This window comes from Cavia porcellus, unplaced genomic scaffold, assembly GCF_034190915.1.
Source record: "Cavia porcellus strain 051 isolate PalLab524CR breed Dunkin Hartley unplaced genomic scaffold, mCavPor4.1 scaffold_9, whole genome shotgun sequence".
Classification (NCBI taxonomy): Eukaryota; Metazoa; Chordata; class Mammalia; order Rodentia; family Caviidae; genus Cavia; species Cavia porcellus.
In genome coordinates this window covers 66,055,201-66,081,759 of record NW_026947492.1, presented here as the reverse complement: position 1 = coordinate 66,081,759, position 26,559 = coordinate 66,055,201, and the positions used below count along the sequence as shown (strand labels likewise).

Here is a 26,559-nt window from a genome sequence, read left to right as displayed (position 1 = left end):
TTCAGAATCTCTTTCATTTCTTTTATTATTTCTTCTTTTACCTGGGAGATTATTTTGTGTTTGAATTTCTTTAAAGCTTCCTGGAGTTGCTTGTTAATTTCCGTAGCTATTGTGTCTGATATTTGAGGTGAATGGCATATATTTTCTTCTATATACATTGCTCCTAGGGTTTCTTTAGATGGGCTGGAGGTTTGAGGTTGTAATTTGGTCTTTCTTTTTGTCATTTTCCTATATTTCTGTGTTTCAAGTGTTATTTGAAAGCTTCCTCAGGGTGTGTTGGAAATCCCCTTCTATGTTTGCCGCTCCTGAGACTGTGGCATCCTGTTACCCCAAGCCACTGGGCCTGCAGAACCAATGGCCCTCCTCTGCCTGTTCAGAACTCTGCAGTTCCAGATAAGCGGGGCCTCAGGGACACTGTACGCCCAGTGTTCTAAACGATATAACTGCATGTATATTTAAGTGCGTAAGATAGATAATGATATAATGTGTTTTGTTGGATCATTGAACAGAACTGTTTACAGTCTCACTGTTGGAATGTACACTTTATAAGCTTTAATTTTGTAACTTGAATAATTATTTCTAAGATGACAATATGTAATCCATTAACTAATGATTTCCTACTGTTTATTTTTTTCTGTAAATCTGTATATCTTGTTCTCTTTCTCTGCTTTTTTTTCCTCCTTAAATAATAATAAAAAAAAACTTTATTATGACTTCTACTTTTTGCTTTAAACTATGACAAAGGCATCTGAGTAATCAAAAACTCAAAATTTTGTTGAACTTGAAATAGGCTTGAGATTGTCACTAATGTATAAAGTAAGGCGAGAAAGACACCTATAAGAAAAGATAGAACATGACCCCTTAATTACTAGGGAAAGATGCCAAGCTAGCTAAAACGATCTGCTTAAAGTTTAAAACAAAACCTTTAAATCAAGTGTGGGCCTGCACGAGAATCAGAATCCCTGTGATACATGAATTACATATACTTGGCACAGATTTTTCTCCTACATAACTACCAATGTGAGTTACTGGGGACAAGACAAGAGTGCAGAGAAAGCATCCATCATTTTTCCACCTGACTGGAAAAACAGGAACAGCAGCCACTGTAGAATGGGAACTCCCCTTACAACGTCATTTCTCCCTATTCCTCCTTTCCAGCTGGTGGTGGAGAAGAGTCTAGGTGAAGACCCAAGGCTGATGAAAGAAAGCAGCAGAGATCGATCCCACAACCATGATATAAGGCAGGATCAGCAGAAGCACACAGAGCTAGAGGAGGGCTGTACCACAGTAGGAAGGCCCCACCTGTAAAATACAAAACACTGCACATGAAAAAGACACCACAGTAAAAGGCAGACTACCCCCAGCTTCCAGTCCAAGACGAGCTGGAAGTATGAGTCCATGGTAATTCATTTGTGCTTATAATTAATGGATTAGGCTCCCAAAGAAATCCAAGTTCATCAGTCAGTATTAATTAATACAAGTTCCTTCTAAGAATTTGTATCATCTTATTTTCTATTGTAATAACATAAATTAGAAATTTTTCTTAGTGTGCAGTCTGTAGGATGTGACTTCCATGGGTGGAATAAAAAGAGATCACATGTTCCAGAACAGCATGAACAGTTTAGAAAACTCTGCTTCAAAATAAAGTATTTTTATAACACTAGAGATGCAACTTAGTGGTGGTACAATTCCTACCATATTTTAGATCCTGAGATCAATCACAAGAGCAAAAAATAAAACTGAATGATTGCAAATCAATGAAAAAATATAAAATAATTTGTATATTATGTAGACCTATCTTTTCGTTTCTTTCTTTCTTTTTTTTTTTTTTTTTTTTTTTTTTTTTGATTGTTTGTTTGTTTGGTACCGGCAACTGGACTTACAACTTTGCTCTTACAATCAGGCAGGTGCTAGTGCCACTGAGCTAAATCTCTGGCTATTTTTTCATTTCTGAGTCCAAAAAAACTGACTAAATCAAACAATAATGACTTATATACTTCCTCAAAGACAGACCTCATTCCTTCCAAATGTTCTTTCAATTTTGCACATAGAAATTTTCACTTCTCTCTTAAATAGTATTTTTCAAATTTATGAAAGTTATGTTTCTTTAACACTTGTTTTCTAAGCTGTTTATTTCTCACACCATAAATCACAAGATTCAGAGCAGGTGGATGGCTAGATAAAAACTGGCAAGAAAGAGGTGAAATATTTTGGCCAAACCTTTGGGTCAGGAAGCAGAAAATCCCAGATGTGTAAAAGGTCAATACGACATAGACATGAGATTCACAAGTGCTGAGTGCTTTCAGATGGACATCAACAGAAGAGAGCTGCAGTACAGAACAGAGAGTCTGGACTCAGGAAATGATAAGGGTTACAATGTTAAGCATCAGTGCATTAATGGCACCTAAGCCATGCATAATATTCACCTTAATGCTCACACAAGATAGCAAGCAATGCCCACATGCTCTCTTTATATGTGGCATAATTTAATGTCCACAAAATAGTTATCTTAGGATAAGGAGGACAAATTTCATGTGAAAAGACAAGAGTCGAAATAGGAACACACATGCGATAACAAATGCAATCTTGTTTGTGCTCCCCAGTGTGTGACAAAGAGAGTTATGTTTGGCCACATAGTGATCATAAGCCATGGCTAGAAGCCCAGCTGACTCCATGCCAGTGTGCAGGTAGGTAAAGGACATTTCGATGAGGCATCCCTCAAAGGACATTTGTCTCAGGTCAAGGCAAATGATGCTGTGCATCTTGGCATTGTAGATGGGGACAGACCCAGGTCAGTACGTGACAAAATGTAAAGGAAGTAGAACATGCTGCGATGGACAGTACATTTAGTCTGCATCACATACAGGAGACTTGTATTTCCAAATGCAGCTGTCAGAATCACAGTAAAGAGAAGAAAACCAAATCAGAGATGCATATTATTCAGTCCAGGGATCCCAAGAAGAAGGACTGAGTGAGGATGAGGTAGGGTTGTGTTGTGAGGCCATTCTTCCAAGATCTCTTATACCAAAGTAAATCATGGACGAGAAAACACTCATTCCTCTAGTGGTGTCATCCTTGTTTAGTGTACAGAGAAAAATGCAAGAATCAGAGGAGCTTCTGTCATATTTTCACACATTGCTTCTCCATCAAGATATGGAAACACATAAAATTAAATGATAAAACATACCATAACGATTCAAACATTGCATCACATTCTCTCAATTAAAATCAACATTACTTTTCAATGAACATTTTAATATTTAACACTAGTTTGGCAAGAGCTATGCTGAGGCTGCTTATAAAAGATGATCCAGAGAATGATTCTTTTCTGATAAAAGCTTTAAATTACTCGTGTATTTTTAGCACTGATGGTTGTACCAATTGCATTCCTCAGTGCTTTGAATTAATATTACTGATATTAATTATTTGTGTGCTACTTTAGACTGGAAAATATTAAGAAAATTTTGTGTTATTTTATAAAAACTAATTTTGTTTATCGGCGTGTATGTTACAAACGAAATTATTTTAGTGTAATATAATCACTATAAATGTACATGAGCTACATAACTGACATATGCTACATAACTGACATAATTACCTTTTCAAAAAAACATTACTACATTCAATTAGAATATTCAAAACCAATTTTGTATGTGTGTGGACAATCATGTACTTCATGTGACTTTTCTATAATTCATTCAAGAAAAACATATAGTATGTTTATTGATAATATGCATATAATGAAATTAATTAGGTTATAAATTCAGTGATTTTATGTTATTCCTAGGGCTGTGAGACATTAAAATATATGATTTCGTATTGTCATTATCTTTAAAAGAAACCCAATTTTCACTGGCATTGATTTCTATCCACAGATCCAATGAAAACCTTCAATAGGTATTTGGTCCCCAAGGACTACGCTTCTGGATATTTCATGCAAATGAAATCATATGTGGTTTTGGAATCTCAGTCTGCTGTGGTCTACATCATATCCCCATCCTTTTGCCATGACTGACTATAAGCTGGTGCTGATCTGGCATGGAGAGAACACATTGTTCTTTTTGTTGCTGTTGTTGATGTTATATTGAATATCCAAGCATTATTTATTTGATCAAAATAAAATACGCATTATAGTGTTTACACATCTATATTTTTATGATGTGTCAGTATTTTGTATCCTGTGTGAGACATTTGTTTCAAATGAATCTGAAAAATTCTCTATTTAGTTCCCTATCTTCTCTCTTGTTATCTCCCATCCTATGAGGACATTTTTACTTGTTGCTGTAAAGTTTGTTTCTAAGACATTTATTTGTATGGAGAATAGCTAGGAATAACATGAGACTGTCATACATAGGGAAAGAGTGCCAAAGCAGAATTTGGCTAATGTCTTTGTGAACAGCATAGAAGTGAGAGCAGAGGTGTTCCAGGAGATGACCGTGAATCTATGTCCCCACTTACCAGAAGCAAACTTGGAAGCTGACATATGTAATAAACTATCAGAGGTTAAAGGCATCCAACACAATCACAAGCTAAAATTACCATACACTATGAAAATCAGTTGGCTATGTATTTTACGTGTATCTGAGACTCAAAGACCCAGCAAGTGATATATCCAAGTTACATTTGAACTTCTTTCAGAACCTCCCTTATCATTACCCCCAGTTTAAAACTCTGGGAAACCTAGCACAGCTATGACTTTCCCTCCCTTCCTGCTTGTGTCAACCTTGTGATTTTGGTATTTACTAATCTCCATGGGATGACTATACAAATAGCCCCTATAGCAAGAACAGAGTAAGAAACCACACAAAAATCAACTGTGGATAGCAGTATGGAGATTCCTTTAAAAAAATCTATGATTAGAAGTCCCATTAAACCAGCTATTTGCCTCTTGGGTATCTCCCCAAAAAATTAAAAATATCATATCATAGTGATATATGTGCACCTATGTTTGTAGCAGCACAATTTGTAACAGAAAAATCTTGGAAACAACCCAAATGCTCATCAACTGAGGAATGGATAAAAAAGATACGCTTAAAATATATAATGGAGTACTACTCAGCCATGAAGAAGAATGGAGAATTTAATAGGTACATCTATGCAAATATGGCAAAGAAGGTGTAAATGGTGGTGGAGGAGATGGAAGTCACTTCAGTGACCATTTAAGTCTGGGTTCAAATTCTGGATCCCAGATGAAGTCTTCAGGAAATTGTTTAGTGGAAAGGACCCATTTTTATTCATTTTCTTTGAAGACCCATTTGAAGACAGTTTTGGGAACCAACCAGAGGAAGCAGAAGCCTTGATACAGGCTCTTTTTTTCTCAGTGGATTTCCACCTTTGGAGCTTAATTTTCTTCATTTAATACAGGATTTAGTTCATTTGGGTCCCTAGGTCATGGGGGCCTCACTTCTTTTTCATGCACATGATTTGGTAGCAAGGGGATGGGTAACCTCCAATTTATATCTACTTCTACTAAAGTCATTAATGGTACAAAAACCATCACAACAAGAATTGTTACAAACAAGGAAGAGTAGAGGTTGAGCTCTTTTTCTGTCATTAGTTGTCAGTTTGTCTTCTTCATTTCATTTATTGTTTTTATTCCTCCACAATTTAAGCTGTGAAAATAATTGAAGCTGTGTTTTTCCAGGTTTTTATGTTTGTTTGTTTGTTTTTCTTTTTTATCGGTACCGAGGATTGAACTCACGACCACACACTTGCCAGGCAGGTGCTTATGCCGCTAAGCTAAATCCCAGCACCTCAACAGAAATGAGGCAGAGAAGGTTAGATGGTAGGAGCAGCTATTTTGGAGAAAACAAGACATCATAATAGCTAGTGCTGATTTAATATCATCTTGTTTTCAAGTCCCATGAAGCTTTTGTTCTTCTGTCTCCATCGGTCTTAACATGTTCTATCTTATTGGATTTTACTATATGTGATAATATAAACAAAAACTTTTTATAGACAAGGAGATTATACAGAAACTATTTGTTCATTTTCTGTTAATTGATTCTAAATACCTTGCAATACTGTCATTCCCTTGAAAGGTTTCACATTGTCTTGATATGTTTGATGCTGCAGTATATGAAGTTATAATCAAAGATTTCAAGGAAAGAAGACACTATGGTAACTACTCTTATGTCAGGATTATATTTTGGTGAAACACTATTTTGCTTAAATGGTTATGTTTTGACCTGCGCTGTTTTGTTGTTATGCCCTCTTTTATCTCAATCTTCTTTTTTTATTATTTCCTTTTTTATTTTTATCCTTTTAATTAAGGGAAAAATAAAAAATAGCAGGATGTACTATAGTAACCTACTTTGATTTCTTATTCACTTGATTTGAAACCCTGTATTGCTGTCAACCATCTTGTTTTGACTGATTTTCCTCTATTCTGTTTTGCTTGATAGTGTCAAGTTCAAAAGTATAGGCAACAACTGTGAAGACAATAAGATTCATTATGACGCCCATTCTGGTTGACTATTATCTTCTTTGGAAGATCTGTAATGTCTCCAATGTTTTGGTTTTATTGGTTTTGTCCTTTACCGTTTTGTTCAATTTTATTTTAACTGATGATAGGGGCAATTCTTTTTAAGATAGCAAGAGGCATTATGGTAACCATTGTTGATCACCTTGTATTATGTTTTTACATTATACATTATGTCCATCCTTTTGATTTGACTGATTCTGTTCTGTTATGTCACATTTGATTTTACTCTCTTCAAACAAAATTAATAAGAACTGTGGGAGTAATAAAACCCAAAATGTATAATTGTCATTGTACAAAAGAGAGGAAAAGAAAGTGCTCTAAAGGACAGAACTGCATGTATATTTAAGTGTATAAGATAGATAACCATATTACTGAGTTTTGTTGGATCATTGAGCAGAACTGTTTGCAGTCTCACCATGTGACTATCCACTTTGTATGCTTTAATTTTGTAACTTGAACAACTACTTCTAAGATGACAATATGTACTCTATTAACCAGTGATTTTCTACTGTTTACTTTTTTTCTGAAATTCTGTAGAACTTGTACCCTTTTTCTGTTTTTTTTTTTTCTTTTTCTCCTTAAATAAAATTTATAAAAAAGAAAGAAAGAAAGAAAGAGCAGAGGTTGACAGAGATGGACAGTCAAAGTCCTTAACAGGAAATTGTAAGGAGCAGCTGCTATGCTTGGATAACAGGTAATTCAATGTATGCATTTAACAGAAATGTTAGACTGGAGCCCCATTTTAGGATTAAACAGGAACATTTTCAAAAATATTTCAATTAACTCTACTTTCAATATAACTGCACCTAAAGTATTTATAAACATCTCAGAGGAGCCCCTCTTTCCCATAGACATTTGAGTTTATTGTTGGGATCACACAACAGGATAATTTTTGCCTTTAAAATTGTTGCAATCTGTATATGCACTCTGCTTTTTTATTAAACATGATCCCATGTCAGCCTTGACATTTGAGTAGAACTAGGACAAAATTGTACTGTAACACCAGTATGGCTATGCTGCGCATGGTTTTTGAAACATGAGTGGAGAAGTGTCCACCTACTGTGAAGCTAACACTGCCAGAATGAGTCTTCCACATAAATTACTTATTTTTTCAATATTTGGTAATGAAAGATATTAATGCATTAATAGTAACACATTTCTGGTTTGATACGTCAAGGATATTTGCTTGTTGTGCATGGATGCTGATAACTTAGTAAAGTTCTGACAGTTGTTTAAATGTGTAATATTAAGCTTTGGTTTACAAAGTTGTAAACTGGATCTTCGTCTGCTGCTTTAAAAAAGAAAAGTAAAAGCTAGTAAGGTTTCTCTGTCATCTCATGCAAGCAGAAGCCACATAAGTTTGGGGATTTCTCTTCTAGGAGAGCACAGTCATCTTTGAATTTGACATGAAACGATGATTCTTCAGTTTCTAAGTTAGTAACTGGAATGGAAAATTGGCAATAATAAGACAAAGAGTTAGGATGATATAGGGAAGGTTTACTTTAAGGCAAGCATGTGAGTTTCTAGGGAAATTAAACACCTTAGAAACAGAACACAGGAGTCTTATCTGTTACCAAGCATACTGAGCACTCGCTCTCTTATCTGTTTGGTCCTCACTCCATAAATGAGTACAGATGGAATAACCAAGTAGAGGTTTGCAACAAGAATATGAATGCAGTGTGGAATGCTGTGTCCAAATTGGTGAGTGAGGAAGGAGAAGACCGACGGGATATAGACAGAGAACAGCGATGTGAGAGCCACATGTGTTGAGGGCTTTTCCCTGTGTATCCTAGGATGGGAGGTGGAAGACAGCACAGAGAATGTGCACATAGTAGGTGGCAATTAATACAAGATTCAAAAGAAACAGTGAGACCAGGAAGTGTCCATAGATAGCAATTTCTGTGGATTGGTGACTGGTGGTGAACATAAACATTAGCTGAACTGAATCAGCATGGTGCTGAGCATGGGTGGCAGAACCATTGCCAGCATAAAAAGAAGACCTGGAGCCGAAGAGTAGTGCTGCGGGTTCTCCTAAGTAGCTAAGTGTTGTTGTTCATCGCCATTTGTTCTCCTGGAGGAGATTGTCATGCTGGCTCCCCTGATATGAACTCAACTGTTATCATCAGAGGAGCTTGCAACCTTGTTACTGAGAATGGCTGCGGTTCACTTCGGGTGAGCTCTGGTCCTTACTTTGAGCACTGGTCCTTACTTCCTGTTTCAAGAGGGGAAAATGTGTCCTGTTAAATCTCCAGGAGAAGTTTGTCAGGCTAGCTTCCTGATATGTACTTGGCAATTCTCATCTTCAGAGGAGCTTAGGATTTTATTGTTGCTGAGGATGGTTGTGGTACTTTTCAGGGAAGCCCTGAACATTATTTTGAGTGTTGCTTCTTGGTTCCAGTACAGAATTCTCAGACTGCTGGCAAAAATCCTTTGCCTTGCTGGCACAGACTTTTTAACTTCCACCACTGACATCTGGGCCTTCTCATCACAGATCCGTGAAATAGACTTGCATGGCTCAGTGTTGTGGGCTCTTGGTTTTCAGCTGAACTCATGCAGATTGTTGCTATGGGATCCAGGTCCTTGGCTGCATTTTCTAGGTCTTGAGTGTTTTGGACAGATTTCTTGCACTTTCTTTCTTTATACTTGATTTCTCAGGTAACCATTACAAATAATACTATAAATTCTGTGTCCTGTATTGTTTTGTTTTCCTTGCAACTGTTACTACAATAGCATTGATACACATATTTCCACAGGATCACATTGCTATGCACATATGCTCACAATAGGAATGGGCTATGGTATGAACATGGCAAAAATGTAGCCAGTACATGAGATAGTTGTGGAAAATATGAATAAAGATATAATTGTACTCCAGAATCCAGTGCCTACCAGCACTGGAGATATCAAGATGATTGTGTACTGTGGTGGAGCACAGATGGCCACATACCAGTGAAAACCAAGGCCATCAGGACTTCAGCCTCCATGACAGTGAAGGTGTGGACCAAAAACATCTGAGCCACACAACCTCTGAAGGTAATCTCAGGAACTTCAAACCAGAAGATACTCACAGTGTCAGGCAGAGAGGTGGTAGAAAGAGCCAAGTCAGTTGTTGAAAGGATGGCCAGAAAGTAGAACACGGGCTCTCAGAGGGACTGCTCTGTCTTAAGGACTATCAAAATTGTGGCAGTCCCCATTAAAGTCACAACACAAATGGAACAAAAAGGAAGGGAGAGCCAACCACAGATCTTCTCCAGACCTGAGAGTACAAGGAGAAAAAATATGGCTTGGTGAAATATACTCCTACTATAGCAATACAACATTACGTGGTATTAGGGGAAATGAAATTCTTCTTCCTGTGCTTGGGAAGTGTTTGATGAGAGAAAGAGACAGAGAGAGACACAGAGATAGACAGAAAGGCACAGAGAGACAGAGACAGAAATCTGAGGAGGAAGGGGGTTTTACATAAGTTGCTACCTGTGAGTTTTTGCAGTATTGGAGTCACTTTATTATGAAAATAAATCTATTAATGGAACTCATCACTTGAATCATCCTTGTAATCATCTGATTATTTAGGACATGATTGGATTCTGAATTTTCATTCTTCATGTTCATTGTCTTTTAATCCTGAAATGGAGGCTTACAACAAATTTAATGCACATTTCTAATATTTAAACCTACCCATTAGTTTGGAAGGCAATGGAATGTGATTAAAATCTGGGACTCCAGCCTTGTGAGAGACTCTGTAAGCACTAACAGAATTGATGGAGCAAAGTGAATAGCCCAGGAAGGAAGTTTAAAATGCTCTGAAGTAATTCATAATTAAAATACCTCACAAACCCTAGAATACAGGCACTCCCATACTCATAAATGTCAGTTCTTCTAAGTCCTCATTGACCTACATAAACACATTGATAAAATCCCTGGTACAGGTCCAATAGCTTTTCACACCACTGAAGCACAAAATCATCAACATGGCTGGATGCTCCCAGACAAGACTGGTTTTTTGAGAATCCTGCCCTGGAGTGGAAATAGCGGTTGCTCCTGACAGATCAACTACACAGAGGATCAGCTGGAAAGGGGTGAGATGAGCTAGTGATACAGCTTTATTCACTAACCACACCACAAGAACATTCTCAGAATGTGTGCTACCTAAGCCAGGAAGCTGGTACTTAATTGTTTGCTTCTCCAATCACTTCAATACACAAGAAATGTCGAAATGATATAAACCCGACAGCCTGTGTTTGTTTTGGTATCCAGAACGTACCTTTTGTAGTTCTGTTGAATTTCAGTGCTTTGATAGAGAAGGAATTAACATGTGCAGTAGTCTGAAGGAAGAGAGTGATAATGAAATTAAGCCTACGAAAGGTTTCAAATGAACCATACTACTTAGAATGATAGAGAATTTTCCTATAGGCTGGGGCAGACATATTTTCAAAATAAAGCCTAAAGATTTACATTCATCCTTGGTAGTAGCTATAATTTCTAACCATATTTTTAAGTGTCTTGCTTTTCTTATCAATGAGAAAATATAATAAGACACAAAAAATTAAATTTCCCATTTTTGAATGTGTTGCAGCACAGATAAGAAAAACACTGCAAAGTCTTACTTGTTTCTACAAAACCACAGACAATCTGACCAATTAAAATATCATTGTCCTTCAGAAATGTAGGCGTAAAACCAATGGTGTGGAGTCCCTGTTGCTTACTTTGGGCAAAACTTAGGAGTCTGTCTCAACAGTATGTGTCTACCAGGCTCATTAATTCTTCTTCCTATGGAAATTGAATTTATCTCATGTAAGATTTTATGTCTGAATCTTCATGAGAAGTTTTGTATGTAACATTTAATTGAATATACAATTTATTTATGAATAATACATATGCACCACTTTTCATTATTGTGATTTAATAGAAAAAGTGCTATGATTTAACACTTAACTTTTCCTGCTCAGTGTATGTTGGACCTGGTCTCAGCCTGCACTGCCCATGCTTCTTTCCATGTGTGACTACATCACTCTCCAGAACCCACAGCCATTTCACCTCATCCTTCCACAGAGCACCGAGAAGCACATTACCTGGTCTCTTTTATGGTTAGCACTGACAAAGTAACTTTGTGAAAGGTTTCTATCACCTGTGGCCCCCTTTTAAATCTCAGCTTTAGGTAGATATCAGAGACTGAGTCCTCAGAGACTGCTCACATCCTCTAGATCTGCTCCTGAAAAATAAGAAATGACATTCAGAGCACAAACAAAGTTGTATGGATTTGTGTACTGGGGAAATATAGTGTTGACTAAACACATAACTATTGCCATTTGTTTTGATAATATAAAGAAATAAATAATTGGGGAGACAGATCCTTTGCAGGAGGGGAGGGAACCAAGAGCTGGAGGGAAGGCAGATTAAGGGGGAGAGGAAATGAGATTTAACATCTGTTGTGAAAAGGTACCAATTCCCCACATGTTCTGTACTTCAAACATGTTCTAATACAAATGGGGAACAACTGAAATTAAGCATTAGTTTAACACTTTATATAAGTGTTAAGCTCCTGGTACTTCTATACGTACAAGAAACTGGCCAATTTAATTGTGGACATTTTAGATATCAAAAAAGCTTTTTTTCTGGCTCTTAATAATATTGTTTCTTGGGTTGGCAATTTAGCTCAGTGGCATAAATGCCTGCTTGGCAAGCATGTGGTCGTGCGTTTGATCCCTGAACCTAATGATAATAACAGTAATAATAATAACACTGCATCTCTTCAATGATAGTTTTTTTCTTAACTACTTAAGTGCTTTAAGTTTTTATTGACATAAAAACATAGAACCATAAGATTTCACACAAACTGACCTAGACATGAATTTCTCATTACCACTACCTATTTGTAAAAACACTATTGATAAGTATCTAAAATTTTAGTCCCTAAATTTCTACTAAGTATCTTGTTGATGATGCACAAATCTTGGCTTTATCATATGCAAGCTCTAGAACTTTAGATGACTTATACATAGTTCATACATCTAAATTTCTTTATGTATAAAATGGAAATAATATTTCCTTTATATGAGACATAAATGCATGAGACATAAATACATAAATATATGAGTCATAAATACAACTTCTTTGAGGCACCTAGAATAAAGTCTTACATACTTATTAAGCCTTAAAATGTAGTATTTTTATAATTATTTGCTTTATTTTAGATTTCTTCTCACAAGGATCACTCCATAGGTATGATTTATGAAAAACATGTTGACGAACCACTCATACTACCAACTCTTTGTACACGTTTTTTTCTGAATTCTCCAAGATTCTGTCTACAATTTGGAGTCAATCATGTATGGATTGTGTGATTTTTATAAGAATGTGATTATTTGCAGTGAAAATTTAGATCATTTTATTATATAATTGAGGTTTCTGAGAAACATTGATGGCAATCATGAGAATATATTACATCTGATTTTGAATGTCTTGTCCAACATTATACACAAATATTTAAAACATCTTCACATTCACAGATTTTGTTTTTCTATTCATATAGAATAAAATATTGGCTTTGTTTCAGTCAAGTTGTTGCATCCAATTAAAAGCAGATCTTAAAGTATTTAACCAGTGGCATTTTTTGTTTTTGTTTTTTTTTCCCTCTGTGTAAATGAGGAAGCATATAAAATTGAAACCTCCTGAAGATATCTTGAATTCATGAAGGATGTCTTAGAATAAAGACAAGATATAGAATCACAAAACCAAATAAAAATAAACACAATTGCTCTCCAGTGGTTACTGAAATAATTCTATTTCATTTTAATACATTTTTACAATTATAATCATATATATGCATTATATATATGCATATATATATATATACATATATATATATATACAGAGAGAGAGAGAGAGAGAGAGAGAGAGAGAGAGAGAGAGAGGGTTTTCTCCCTCTTCCTCTTCCATTTTCCCTTCTGATGAAAGAAACTTAAAATGTCCCAAATACAAGAAGAACTGCTTTGTATTCATAAGTTTAAATTTCACCATAAGAATTTGATTCCTCATAATTGTTCTTGTAGATTCAACATGATTCCATCCAAGTCTCTGGAGGTGCTTTTTGGCCTTCGGCAAAATGAGCCTAACCTTTATATCAAACAGCAAAAGATCCAGAATGACAGAGAAAAGCAATGGAACACATTGGAGGATTGTCTTTGTTACTTTTCTCATTGCTGCAGCCAACTACCCAGCACCCAAATTGCAAGAGGGAAAGCTCCCAGTCTGTAGAAATTTCAGTTCATAATCACCTGGCTCCAAGGCAGGTGGCACTGCAGAGGAACATCACAAAGGAGAACCAGTTCATGGCAAGCAAGCAGAACATGTAAAAAGTAGGGGGAAAACTGTTTAAGGCAAGGTAGGAGAATGGGAAAAAAGAATTGATATATATATATCTCAAGGACAGGTACGAATTCACTTTGATGAATGTGATCATTATACATATTTAATGCACAAATAAATCTAATTAATTAAAAAAAAATTGTACTGAGGCTTTGCTGTAGGCCCTGCGAGAAGGCTTTTTTCAGTGCAACTGCATTGACTTGTTTTTTCTGGGATGGCCATGAGGCCTAGAGATATACAAATTGGAAGCTGGAATTTCCATCTGTTATCAGTCAAACCAACTCTGGACTTTGCTTGCTGATGGAGATGCAGAAAGCTTTCGAAGTCTGACCATGTCAGTTATCAGCATCAAGTCACGGTATATTGGGATCAAACAGGTTTGAGTTGGCCTAGTGGTTGGAACAGCTGGGCCTTCTCCAGAGGCCCAGGAAATAACCTATTTTCAATGTCCCTTCAGACTGGGTGCTGGATTCAAGCCCGGTGGGAGCTGAGGCTTTATGCACAACTTGACACAATGTCCCTCTCTGGTATATTTTAAATGTGCTCCAGAAGGTCCTGAAGTAAACTGGTAGATATTTGTCCCTGTTTCTGATTATCCGGGAACACAGGTGTCAGTATGCGGAATTAAGTCTATTTCTGTTTTTGGTCTCCTAACCTATTATTAAAGGCCTTAACAAGAGGTTTAATAAGATCTTGTAGATGGGTTCAGTGGTCTATCCTCTGATTTTTGAACTCATTTTTTCTTTATGATATGGCACATTTCATGCATAGGGCTCAGAAAAGAGGATCCTTAAACTTAGAAAAGCATATCTGCATGTCTTAATGTTTTTGAAAGTGATAGCAACTTAGGGGAAAAAAAGGATAACTTTTGCAATTACTGTGGGGCGTTAGTTTATAACTTCATTCAAATCACTATGATTTTTTAAATGATGGCTGCATTCATGCTTGCTTTGGAAAAATGGTCACAGTCATGTTCCTCACCTGACGCAGAGTTCACAAACAAAATGAAATTTTGCCAAACACACCAAATTGTTCACAAACATAAATGTTCATGAATCTATATACCACTGTACTATTACCTTATGCTGTTTTCAGTTCTAAATCATATTGTTTTGTATGATTTTGCAATATATTCTGGACACAAATGTTCTATCAGAGAAGTTTAGATGATGAGAAATTTAACCCTTGTTTCCTGACTAATAACCAAAGTCAAATAATTTGACAAGGCATAAAGTGGTTATATCTATAATGCTTTCAGCTAAGGGAGGATGGAAGTCTTAGGGGGCTCTTTTTGACTTTTACTTTTTATTTGTAAATCTTTATTATTATTAGTGCATGTTTGTAATGTATAATGTTTACACACCTTGTGTGGAGTCCATGCATGGATGTCACAAATCTTAATTTTTTTAATCACCCTTTCCCTCCCCTCCTAATAGCCTTCTATCTCTTGATCACCTTCCAATTTGATCAAAACCCATCTTTCTATCTCCTAGTATCTGTCTTTATTTTGATCTTTATTTTTTGATTTGGGTTACTCATATAACAAAAACCATGTGACATTTAAACTTGTTTGTCGAATTTATTTCACTTAAAACTACAGTCTCTAGTTGCATCTGTTTTACTACAAATGACTTATTTGTCTTCTTTATGGAAAAGTAACATTGCATTGTGGATCAATATCATATTTTCTTTATCTACTCTTTTGTTTGTGGACATATAGCCTTCTTCCATGAGTTAGTTATTATGAGTTATATTGCTATAAACATGGGTATGCATGTAGCACTGTAACAGAAGTCTTTCGTTCTTTTGGAAAGCTACCGAGAAGGAGAATAGTTGGGTCAAACTGAATTTCTAGCTTTAATCCTTGAGTAATATCCATACTGATTTACATAAAGATTGTACTGGATGGCATTCCATCAACTGCTATTTATTATTATTTGATTTCTTGATGATGACTATTCTCTTGGGTAAGAAGGAATCTCAGTGTTGTTTTAATTGGCATTTCTCTAATGGCCAGAGATGTTGAGCGTTTGTAATGTCTTTATTTGTCATCTGTAATTGTTCTGGGTGAAGTTTCTATCCATTTCACTTATATGTTTTTTGAAACGGCCTTGATTTAGGGATGTTTATTTTTTGTTTAGTTCTTTTGATTTTGGACATTAGTCCTCTGTCAGAGGAATAGCATAGCAATTTTTTCTCCCATCCTGTAGATTGTTTTTATACTCTGTGGTTGTTTATCTTGCTGTATCATTTTAAGTTAGAGGCAGGTGATGAAAATAATCAACTACAATAAATAAACTGATTTAAAAACTACTAACACTCAAGGTGGCACTTTAGTCAAGTGTTTTAGATGGTTCTTGGGCATATTTTGACACTTCTTGACAGTTTTAATGATAAATGGACAAATGCAAAGGTCACGTTTGAAAAATTTATACCAGTCAATGATGTAGTGCTCGATGAAGTGACAAAATAAAAAACTGAGAGAAGAGAGAGGTGGTACATAAAATTAAGAGGAGCAGGAGCAAGAGCTCAAGAGAGCAGTAGTGTGTGGAGCTGTGCATTATCACAGAAACCATTCTCTTTTCAATAAGATTCCTAGAGGAACTGCTTCCACAATCTGCCACTGAAACGTTTGATTCTAAGTACATATAGTTGTTAAAAGGCAATTAACGTGTCACCCAGATATTTTCACCCTGAGAGGTCGGAAATATAATTCCCCCAGAATTAAAGAACACTGATCTTCAAGTTCTTCCTGAATATTTCATTCTTTTGGACAGGAAAGGCCACCAAAACTAAGGTCATGTACCCTTCCAGTAGGAAGACAACATCCAGTCCCCTGTCAATAGATGCTTAAAAATCTCTATTTCCTTCAATTTGAGAAATTTTTGAGACAGGGTATGGGAGTAGGGGTGATACTGCAATGCCAAACAGAAACATCAAAACATCACATAGGATTTGGAAGCAGATTTACTTATATTGATGGGCACTGATAATCGATCAGTCCCTTTAAGTATGCTAGGCCTTCAAGCCTCAGAAAGAGAGGATTTTTGGTGTTGCAAAGAGGAAGTACAGAGGGAGAGTGCTTCGATGTCTTTGGTTGGTTCTTACAATATGCATCATAGTGATGAACTACGACTCACAAAGACTAAGCAAACTTTTGTAAGACAGGAAATTAACTAGAACTGTAACAGGAACTGAGGTGAATTTGTAACAGTAGTAAAACTCTTGATGTGTTGATGGGCTGTCTATTCCCCTCTTTGATGCCTTTGAGAAGTGCTTAACTGAGTAGCTTTTCTTGTTGTTGTTGTTTTATTGTTTCCTCTTGGCAATATTGGGACTATTTGGACTAAGGAGAAGCATCTGTAGATTCTCTTCTTTGTCTTATTCTATGCATCCACAGAATCACAGGTTGGGTCCCAATCAAGTTCCATAGTTTGGAGCCAAAAGTCCAACTCCTCAGTGGGGAGCACAGATGGAATGGCTTAATCTTTTTTACCATCCAATGTATTCACACAGTCATTCAACAGACATTCAGAGAGTAAACATTACAACTATTCCCTTGAGGGTGACCTTGTATAAAGACAACTGATCAGACTATTATGCTCAAACTGAGCAAGAGAGACAGATGGACTAACTGGGTTCCAACAGGGAACTTACTGGACAAGGTATACAAGCAGAGAAGTATATTTCATCATCCTCACTTAGGGGTCTAATGTGAGCTGCTTCAGTGGAGAACTGGAAATCCTTCTCCAACCCCCCAAGAGGACTCAATAAATCTTGAGGGCATAACTCCCCCCTAAGATCTAGAGACATCCTTGTTGCATTGATGAGGGTCATAATCAGTGACCTAAGATATCAACATGGTCTGACTTCATAGCTGATGCACCAGATACAATGGCAAAGAGAAACTGAAAAATCATTCAGGATTCAGAGTTAGATTTATTTATGTTGATGCTCATGTGGATGGAACAGATCTTTATAAACATGTCAAACATCAAACTATCCTTTAGGGAGGGATAAAGGAGGGATACTTTTATAGAGTTGTAAAGGGGAAGTACAAAGGTACTCGGCCATTTTTGATTGTTTCTTTCAATATGCATCAGAGTGACCAGATTTTTTCTAGAAAACAGTAGTAACAGAAACTGTAACAGGAACTGAAGTAAACTAGAGGTTACCTGAGCAACTGAAAGGAACCGATGAATTCTGGTTTGGGGTGTACTTTCTGCTACACTATTAGTTCCAGAGATCAGCACAGGGTTGAATGTAACCTCTGTTTCAATTAATAGAGTTCAACTTCTCTGTGCTACCAGAGAGATCTTTCTCAACAAAACTCTTCATACAAATGTTCACTTCAGTGTTTAGTTCAAAAGGGATGAAACCAGTGGCAACATCCTTGTTAAAGACAAAAGTGAAACAAAGGGAAAATTTCTCGCAGGTCACAATTTAATTCTAACTTACTTAATATGAAAAGTACCTTCAGAGATTACTGGCATTTAAAATTGGATAAATCACATGTACATACTGGCCTCCATAAAACAATTTTAAAGATCTATGAGGATTAAATTTAAAAAAACCTCTCAGTTTATAAGGTGAAAATTACATATATTAGCAAGATCAAAAAATTATCTAGTGACTATTACAATATCACAAACATAATCATATTGGGGAATAAAGCATGGCCACTTCTCCAGAAGAATATGAAAGTGTAGGGAAAGAGAAACCAGTTCTGTTAAAGGAAGCAGTGAAGTGTAATTATTATGAATAAGGGAAATTAGCTGAGCTCAAGTGAATGACTTTCACTTAGGGACTCACTTGAATAAAAGAGTTTGGTCCCTAGAGATACACTTCTACTAAAAAGGCACTATGAATGCACAGAATGACTAGAATCTACATATCTGCTTAAAACTGGTTTCTGAGTGTTGCTCTCATCCTCAATTCATTTTTTATTTTCTTTTTGGCCTTTAAGTGTAGACTCAGTGGCAGACTTGGTAATTGCCAGAAAAACCTAATTGATGTTCCCATTGAGAACAAGAGCGTTTAGAGAAACTTGATAAACTATTCTGATTTTACTCATTAATGCTTCTTTTCACGGCAGTATTTACTCAAGACCTGAAACAGTCTTCCTATTACTGCCTTGATACATTAGACATCACTAGACTACTAATATAAAGAGCATAATAAAACAATCTGATGTTTACCTTCCATATGAAAACTAAAATTTCTGCTAATCCCGTTATTAAAGTCTATTCTATACCTGTTACTGAAACTCAATGTTTTAGCATTCTAACAAACCAGGGAATTTAGTCGAATGGTTTCTTCTGAGCTAAAGACACAATATTAGAAAATCTTTAGTGAAATATTTCAGTTTACCTCTACATTCTATAAAAGTGACACTCTGCAAAAAATAAAAGTTTTAGCTGGGGATTTGGCTCAGCGGCAGAAACACCTGCCTTGCAAGCAGGCAGTCATGAGTTTCATCACTGGTACCGATAAAAAGGAAAAAGACAAATAAATAAATAAATAAATAAATAAATAAATAAATAAAAGTTTTTCTTTTTCTAAGACACATGAAATTTTTAATATGATAAATTTTTCTTTTTTGTAATTTAGCAGATAAAGGGATACACAGTGACGACTCATAATATGCCAGTTGAAATTTTTGTGACACTAAATACCTTGATCTATGTTTTAGTAAATACACAATCTTTCATTCTATTAGCAGAGCCGATACAAACTAGCAGTTATTAATTCTGTCGGGTATGGGAAGATTGAGAATCTGAATCTTAAAATAAATGTAGATTAAAACTGTGAGAATGGCTGTTACATGCCAAAAGTGGTGTCACAATCCTCAGAAAGTCTGAACTTTGGGGAGAGTTTACTATAAAATATCTGAGAGGATATCAAAAGAAGAACAGCATCACCGTGTGTCTGCAGGAGTTACTGTTGTGAGAGGAGGGAGTCAGAAACAGGGAAACGGAGGATATGAAGGCTGGCTTGGTGAGTTTCTCTAGGCGAGCCAGGTAGAAGAACAAATTCAGGCAGAAAGAGTATATTCACAAAGAGTTCACTCACCTCACCATTTCTGACTTTATATACATTATGGATACACTTTCCTGCTGACCCAGAACTTCTAATAACTCTATTCCACCACATGAGCAAAGCAAGCAACACACCTTTTCACTGTCCTGTTACCGTGCTTCCTATCTTCAGTTTTCCTTTAAATAGTCCTCTTTCTTCTTTCACATTAGTGTCAGAACCCATCTGGAATTCAAGGATACTGGCTATATAACTAACTCCCTATTAATAGCCCCTGAAATCATGTTACTATATGTTACTTCCAATGAATTTTCTGTAACCTTACGGAAAATCTGAGCAAATTCTTATAAGGATATAAATTATTATATATACATAAAAAGAAGTCTCCATTTTTAACTTGAATAATAGGGATTTATATATCTATTGTTATATAGAACTTACGTGAATTCTGTGTACATTATTATTTGTGCCTATGCAAAATTAAACTTCAGCATGAATTTGTTGTATTTACTCTGTTTCTGCTTTTATTTGATTTTCAAACTATTTATCCATCTGTTTCTCTCCCTTTAGATTATTTGCAAGAATTGGATCCGTATCATTTTTTTGACAAGCCCACAATGTTAACGAGAGGATAAAGTCAGTCACTTGAACCAGTTAACTTGTACTAGGAAAGGGCTCGTCTCATGAACCGTTCATCTTATTTCCTCATATCCTACCATGCCCATTCCCAACACCTCTGAAACTGAGATCTCTACTTTCTATTTGGTTGGGATCCCAGTGATGGAGTTTGCCAACATTTGGATCTCACCCCTCATATGTCTCATGTACAATGTGGCTATTCTGGGGAACTGCACCATCCTCTTTTTCATAAAAACTGAGCCTTCTCTGCATGAACGCATGTATTACTTCCTCTCCATGCTGGCTCTCTCAGATTTGGGACTGTCCCTCTCTTCTCTGCCTACCATGCTTAGGATTTTCTTATTCAGTGCTTCAGAGGTTTCCCCTAATGCTTGTTTTGCCCAAGAGTTTTTCATTCATGAATTCTCAGCTATGGAGTCATCAGTACCTCTTATCATGTCCTTTGATTGTTTTGTTGCCATTTATAACCCTCTGAGATATACCTCCATCCGTATCATGGCCAGAGTCACTCAAATTGGAGTTGCTTTTTCACTCAAGAATGTTCTGTTGATTTTACTTTTCCCTTTCACTCTGAAGCGTCTGAGATACTGTAAGAAGAACCTCCTGTCTCATTCTTACTGCCTCCATCAGGATGTCATGAAGCAGGCCTGCTCTAACAACAAAGTCAGTGTCATTTATGGCTTATTTGTGCCTCTCACAGGTATCGTGGACATAACTTTGATTTGCTTGTTCTATGTTCTGATCCCGAAAGCAGTGTTGAACATAGCGTCACAGACGGAAAGGCTCAAGGTCATCAGTGTCTCCCACATCTGTGCTGTGCTTATTTTCTATGTGCCTGTGTTCTCCCCTGCTATCATCCACAGGTTTGCCAAACACAGTTCTGTGTTACTTAGGATCCTCATGGCTGATATTTTCTGCTTGTGCTCTCCTCATGAACCCCATTGTATATTTGATGAAGAATAAGCAGATAAGAAATCTGTTCTTAGAGAGACTGTGTCTGACGCAAAGTTGACAAGAAGCTAAGTCACGCAAAGCACAGCAATTAAAGGACACCAGAAAAAAACACAGTAAAGCCATAGGAATCATGCTATCTCTGAACTCCTTCGCAAGGTAAGGTCTTAAAATTTTAATTAAAGAATCAGATCCATGAGTCTTTTGATATAGGATTAGGACCCAACTTAAACACCATAAACACTGAAAGAACTTTCTTCTAATACATGAGCATTACTCAAAATGTGAAAACAGTTTTCTCCGTGCTTAAAGGAATATTCACTTTTTTATTTGAAAGTTAATATACATTTATGTGACACCTGGATGATTATCAGACTGCAAACTGCCTCCACACTTAACATTTCTTTTTAACACATAATTTTGCCCATTTATTCAGACGCTTCAGAAAAAGAAATTAATATGGACATGGAACCCTTACATATCAAACCACTCAAAAATATATATACTGAAAAGTTTGGAATAATAAACATTACTTCATTTAATTATTTCATTTACTTCAACATTTCCTTTCTGAATTTGAAATACCATGTTTCAAGCAATGCCATGCAGCCAGATGCTTGTCTTTGAGGATTCTGTGTGAGTTCTTCCTAAAGACAACATTAACCAAACACTACCCAGTCTCCTTTGACTTCTCCTCTCATGGAAACTTCAGCTTTTGGACTTCTGTATTAATCTCTACATTGTGTAATTTTAGACAGAAACTTATCAAGTGTTTTTAAAAAGAAACTCACAATTCTCTGTATTTTATTACACTAAACACTTCAAAGAGTTCCTCATCTCTGGCCTTCCTCGGGGGATACTTGGTCATTTTCAACAACCCTCTGGAGCAATCTCACTAGGTCCATTAAGCCAAAATTATTTTTACCCATCAAGGTCCTCTTAGTAATTATCTCCCCACAAACCATCCTCTGAAATCTCCTCACAGTCTACAAATTCTTGCTCATTCTTTGTCATTTATTTGTAGTTGAAGCAGATCTCTTTCCCCCAGTAGGAAGCATCAGTGAAGTTGCCTTTTGTGCCTATTCTATGCATCTCATGAATAGTCTTCCTTAATGTCCTTTAACAAATGTCAGAAGTAATCATTTTTTACCAGTTATGGTTCCATAACTCAGAATTAGACCAGTCACTGGATGCAGCAGAGCACAGGCTCACCATTTAAAGCCTTTAACTTTGTTCTTGTCTAACTGATTGGGATTCCATAGGTGAGTCAGAGTCCAGAAGCACTGTCTGGATTACAGTCTGTTTAATCATGGTTAAGATGGCACATTTTCTCCAGGTTTTGACTATATTCTAGTAACTATACTAAAATTCTATACATGAAAAGGAAGACTTAGGAGCCTAGGGTTCCTTTTTTGAAGAGTGCACCTGCTGGGCTGGAAAATTTTCTTCCTGGCTCCTTGTTTTGTGGGGTGTTTATTCTCTGACTCCTGCACTGAAAGTTTTTTTTTTTTTTTTTTTTTTTTTTTGTTTCCTCTAGGTCTTTGTGGGGATGTTCTGATTTCTTTATTCAATGGTTTCTCCTCATAGATCCTTCTCAGTGTACCATCCTTCTCCTCATGAAATTTTGCTGACCGTATGCTCCACCAAAACGTCATCTTTCTTCTTACTGACACTCTTGGCAGGATAACATGACAATTCAATGACCACTTTGGGAATATTGGTATTTCCATGTATGCTCTAGGAAATTATCCATTCCTACTGTCTCTGCTCCTCCCTCTTCCACTACCTTTTTATGCTGTTATTCCTTCTATTTTCTTAAACACTTCTTTTATGCCACTCTTCCAACCCAACTGGTTTGTCCATTCTGCAGCCCGCCAGATTTCCCATCCTCACTTAAGTGGACCCAATCTAGCTCACTAAAATACCAAGCAGCACCCATTCACTCATCAGGAGTTTGTGGGAGACTCAGATGCTTCATGTCTGCTCAGACATTCACCTAAAATGTGGTCCCAACCTCCATATGATTACATATCGGTACAAATAAATAAGATTCTTTTCATTAAATATTGGTTTCAAAGAATGATCATTTTGTTATCATTTGGTTTCCTCAACATTTCCCATTTTTGTCATAAATATGACTTAGAAAATATTATAACATGGAATAAAGATTGTCCAGCAATCAGTTTTATGACTGTGCTTTATTAAGTCAAGGCTGAAAATGTTTAAGTAAAAGCTATAAATGTGTATATCTTAATATGTTAATGAATGTATATATGTATGCTATGGGTATGTGATATTTTTCAACCTCCGGATGGTGTTATCAAACTAAATCTCTTAAAGAAATGCTGTTCAAACTGGTCTGAAACGTTGAGTGTATTTTTAATTTAGATATTTCCAAAGTTTCCAAAAAATAGCAATTAACTGAAATGTTTTATGTAATTATTTGGTTAGTAAGGCTAATTTCATAGTGTTTATTCAATAAGAAAAACTGCTAAATTTTAATAGTTATCATCATAAAGTATACTATGGGCAGTTAATTAGTACTTATTCTACTTGATTTTCTTGTTGCATAAGATAATATTTTATCTATTATAAAATTATTAATTCAGGTTAAGAACTAATATAAGTGTGGAGGGAGAGAAAAAAATAAATTGTTTGAATCAAGTTACCTCATTACAACAAGTAGAACAATAAAATCATCTCTTGCATACATTACATTTTTTGAACTTAAATTGATGGTGTTTTACTAATACATTTGCTCTCCAATAGTTAATAAGTAAATTACTTGAGATGATAAGTGTCTTTGTTTAATGGTATGTACTGTTTCCCGATTACGTCTATAAATATAACTTCCTGATTGTTGAAATTATCAATGCACAGATATAAAATTAATAAAAATTGTGAAATAATAGTTCTGTATGAAAGGTATGCATGTAAAGTAGGATGTGTTTTGGTGATGATAAGAAAGATATGATTTTGTTTAAGGAAGAAAATGCTATTTTAATGTGAAGCATAATATCTAGATGGTCCAAAAGGGAAAAGTGAAAACTTTATATAGATGTTAAAATCTTAAAATTAAAAAAAAAAAAAAAAAAAAAAACCAGAATCCTGGTAAAGGAATTTTTGTGTGTTCAAGATTGCTAAACATTTTAGTGGACTTATTCATATTCTTTAAATACAACTTTAATGTCAAAACCATATAGACACAAAGCCACAGCAAATATCTTAATCTTTGGCCTGGCTCTTAACTGTGAAATTCCTTTATCTTTTAAGTAGGTTTGCCTAGGAAACCAAATTTTTGCATCATAATGTTTTCTTATATGTTCAAATACTTTTCTGTATGCATTTTTCTTAACTATTTAAGAAATAACTTCTCATTTTCAATTTTTTTTCATTTTAGTGTTGGCATCCCTAAATCAAATTCTGAATGAAATCTTTCTGTTCCTGACCTGAAGTTGAGATTTCTTAGAGGTCCTGAAAAATCTCAAAGGCTCTGCTTTCATTTCTGTTTTCACATTGCAGGGAGAAATGTAAAAAAATTTTGTTTTATTCAACATGATAATTTGGATGGGAAGCACTGTTAAGTAAGTTTATATTTATATTGGTACAGTGCTGTTAGTTAAGTAATTATATAAAATTCATAGAAATTCATCAGAAACCTTTTTGTACTGTTTATGATAGGCTGTGTGATGATTCTATCAAACATAATTCACTTATTTTTGTGGTGCATCAAAGGAGTAATACTTATTTCCTATTTAAATAGGCTCATTGGATCTTTAGAAAGCAACAATTTCACTGATGCACCTGCACAGTCCAAGCAAGGCACTTAGCTTTTTATGTGTGGCAGGAACAAATGAACTCATAAAGAATGATCATGGGTCTTAATTGGGGACCAGGGATGATTAATATTCTATTTTCTAAATGTAAGGAAACTCTTTTATCATAAATAAAATCTAAGCTATAAAATTTAGTGAATTATGTTTTGTAAAGAAAAATTAGACATGCATCTTTTCTACCTCTGTAAGTCCTGCAAAATTTGGAAAGCAGATTGATGTTTTGAATACATCACAGTGTAGCTATTTACATGTGGTGAATAGGAATTTCTTCACATTGCAATAGGACATTACTGGAAACAATACTTACAACACTGGACTTTGGCTCTTGTGTCATATCTCTTAATGTTATACTTTGAATCAGACTTAAGGGTGTAAAGTCATTGGAGCCAATGTCATAGATCCATGTTGGAAGGATCACTAGAATTACTTGGCTTACAGGATGTTAGGACTAAGAAGTGCATAAAGAGCTCTCAGGAGATTCAGTATGGTGGAATACATAAAGATTCACATCAGAGTTTCTAATAGGAAATCTTCTAAACACAGGTATTTGGTAGGAAAGGATAGACATACATCTTGATGCCAAAAGTAATCTGAAAAAAGGGTCTTTTAGATCAAGCAAAATGTATGCACAGGATATTTTAACAGCTAAATGAGCCCACAGGTCTGCCATTGGGTGAGTCTCTAGTGGGATTAGAGTAGAAACTGGATTTTACTCTCAGGATTAGAGTAGAAACTGCCATTCACAGGAAGATCCCCACAAATGCATAGACCTATCATAAAAGTACCTCACATGTTTTAATATTTTTCAAACAGAGAACACTACTGCATGCAGCCTGGCAACAAATTACCTTGGCACACAAAGGGATGAGTGACGGCTCCTTCCCTGTTGGGCAGAAGAGGTTTTATTCTCTTTTCTTTTCTCTCTCTCTCTTTTTTTTATCTTTCTCTGTTGAGCACCATAACTGATAACAAGAATCTCTAAGTGATAGCAAAGTTACAAGTCAGCCATGGCATTTAGATTTGCACATGAAACAAACAGTCTCTCATGCTGTATCACCAACACAAGAGAAGTACTTGAACCACCCCATGTCAGCTGGGACAAGCACCTCTCTGCTCTATGACTAGTGACCAGCAAGACCATCCCTCTTGGACCAGGATGTCAGTACACTCTCCAATTGGCAGACTTGCAACAACCAGCATGGGACAGACATATGACCATCAGAATGAGACAACGAGGGCAAAGAA

General features: G+C 35.9%; 1 protein-coding gene and 1 pseudogene across 1 annotated transcript; both read left to right on the top strand.

Moving 5' to 3' along the window:
* The first annotated feature begins 1,110 nt into the window (after window positions 1-1,110).
* Window positions 1,111-7,182, top strand: LOC101789035 (dnaJ homolog subfamily B member 6-like; annotated as a pseudogene).
* Window positions 7,183-20,605: 13,423 nt separating this feature from the next.
* On the top strand, window positions 20,606-21,490 carry LOC100726450 (olfactory receptor 51A4-like). The gene has a single exon (XM_013147602.1). The coding sequence runs from the start codon at window positions 20,606-20,608 to the stop codon at window positions 21,488-21,490; it is 885 nt and encodes a 294-aa protein (XP_013003056.1).
* Window positions 21,491-26,559: the final 5,069 nt, after the last annotated feature.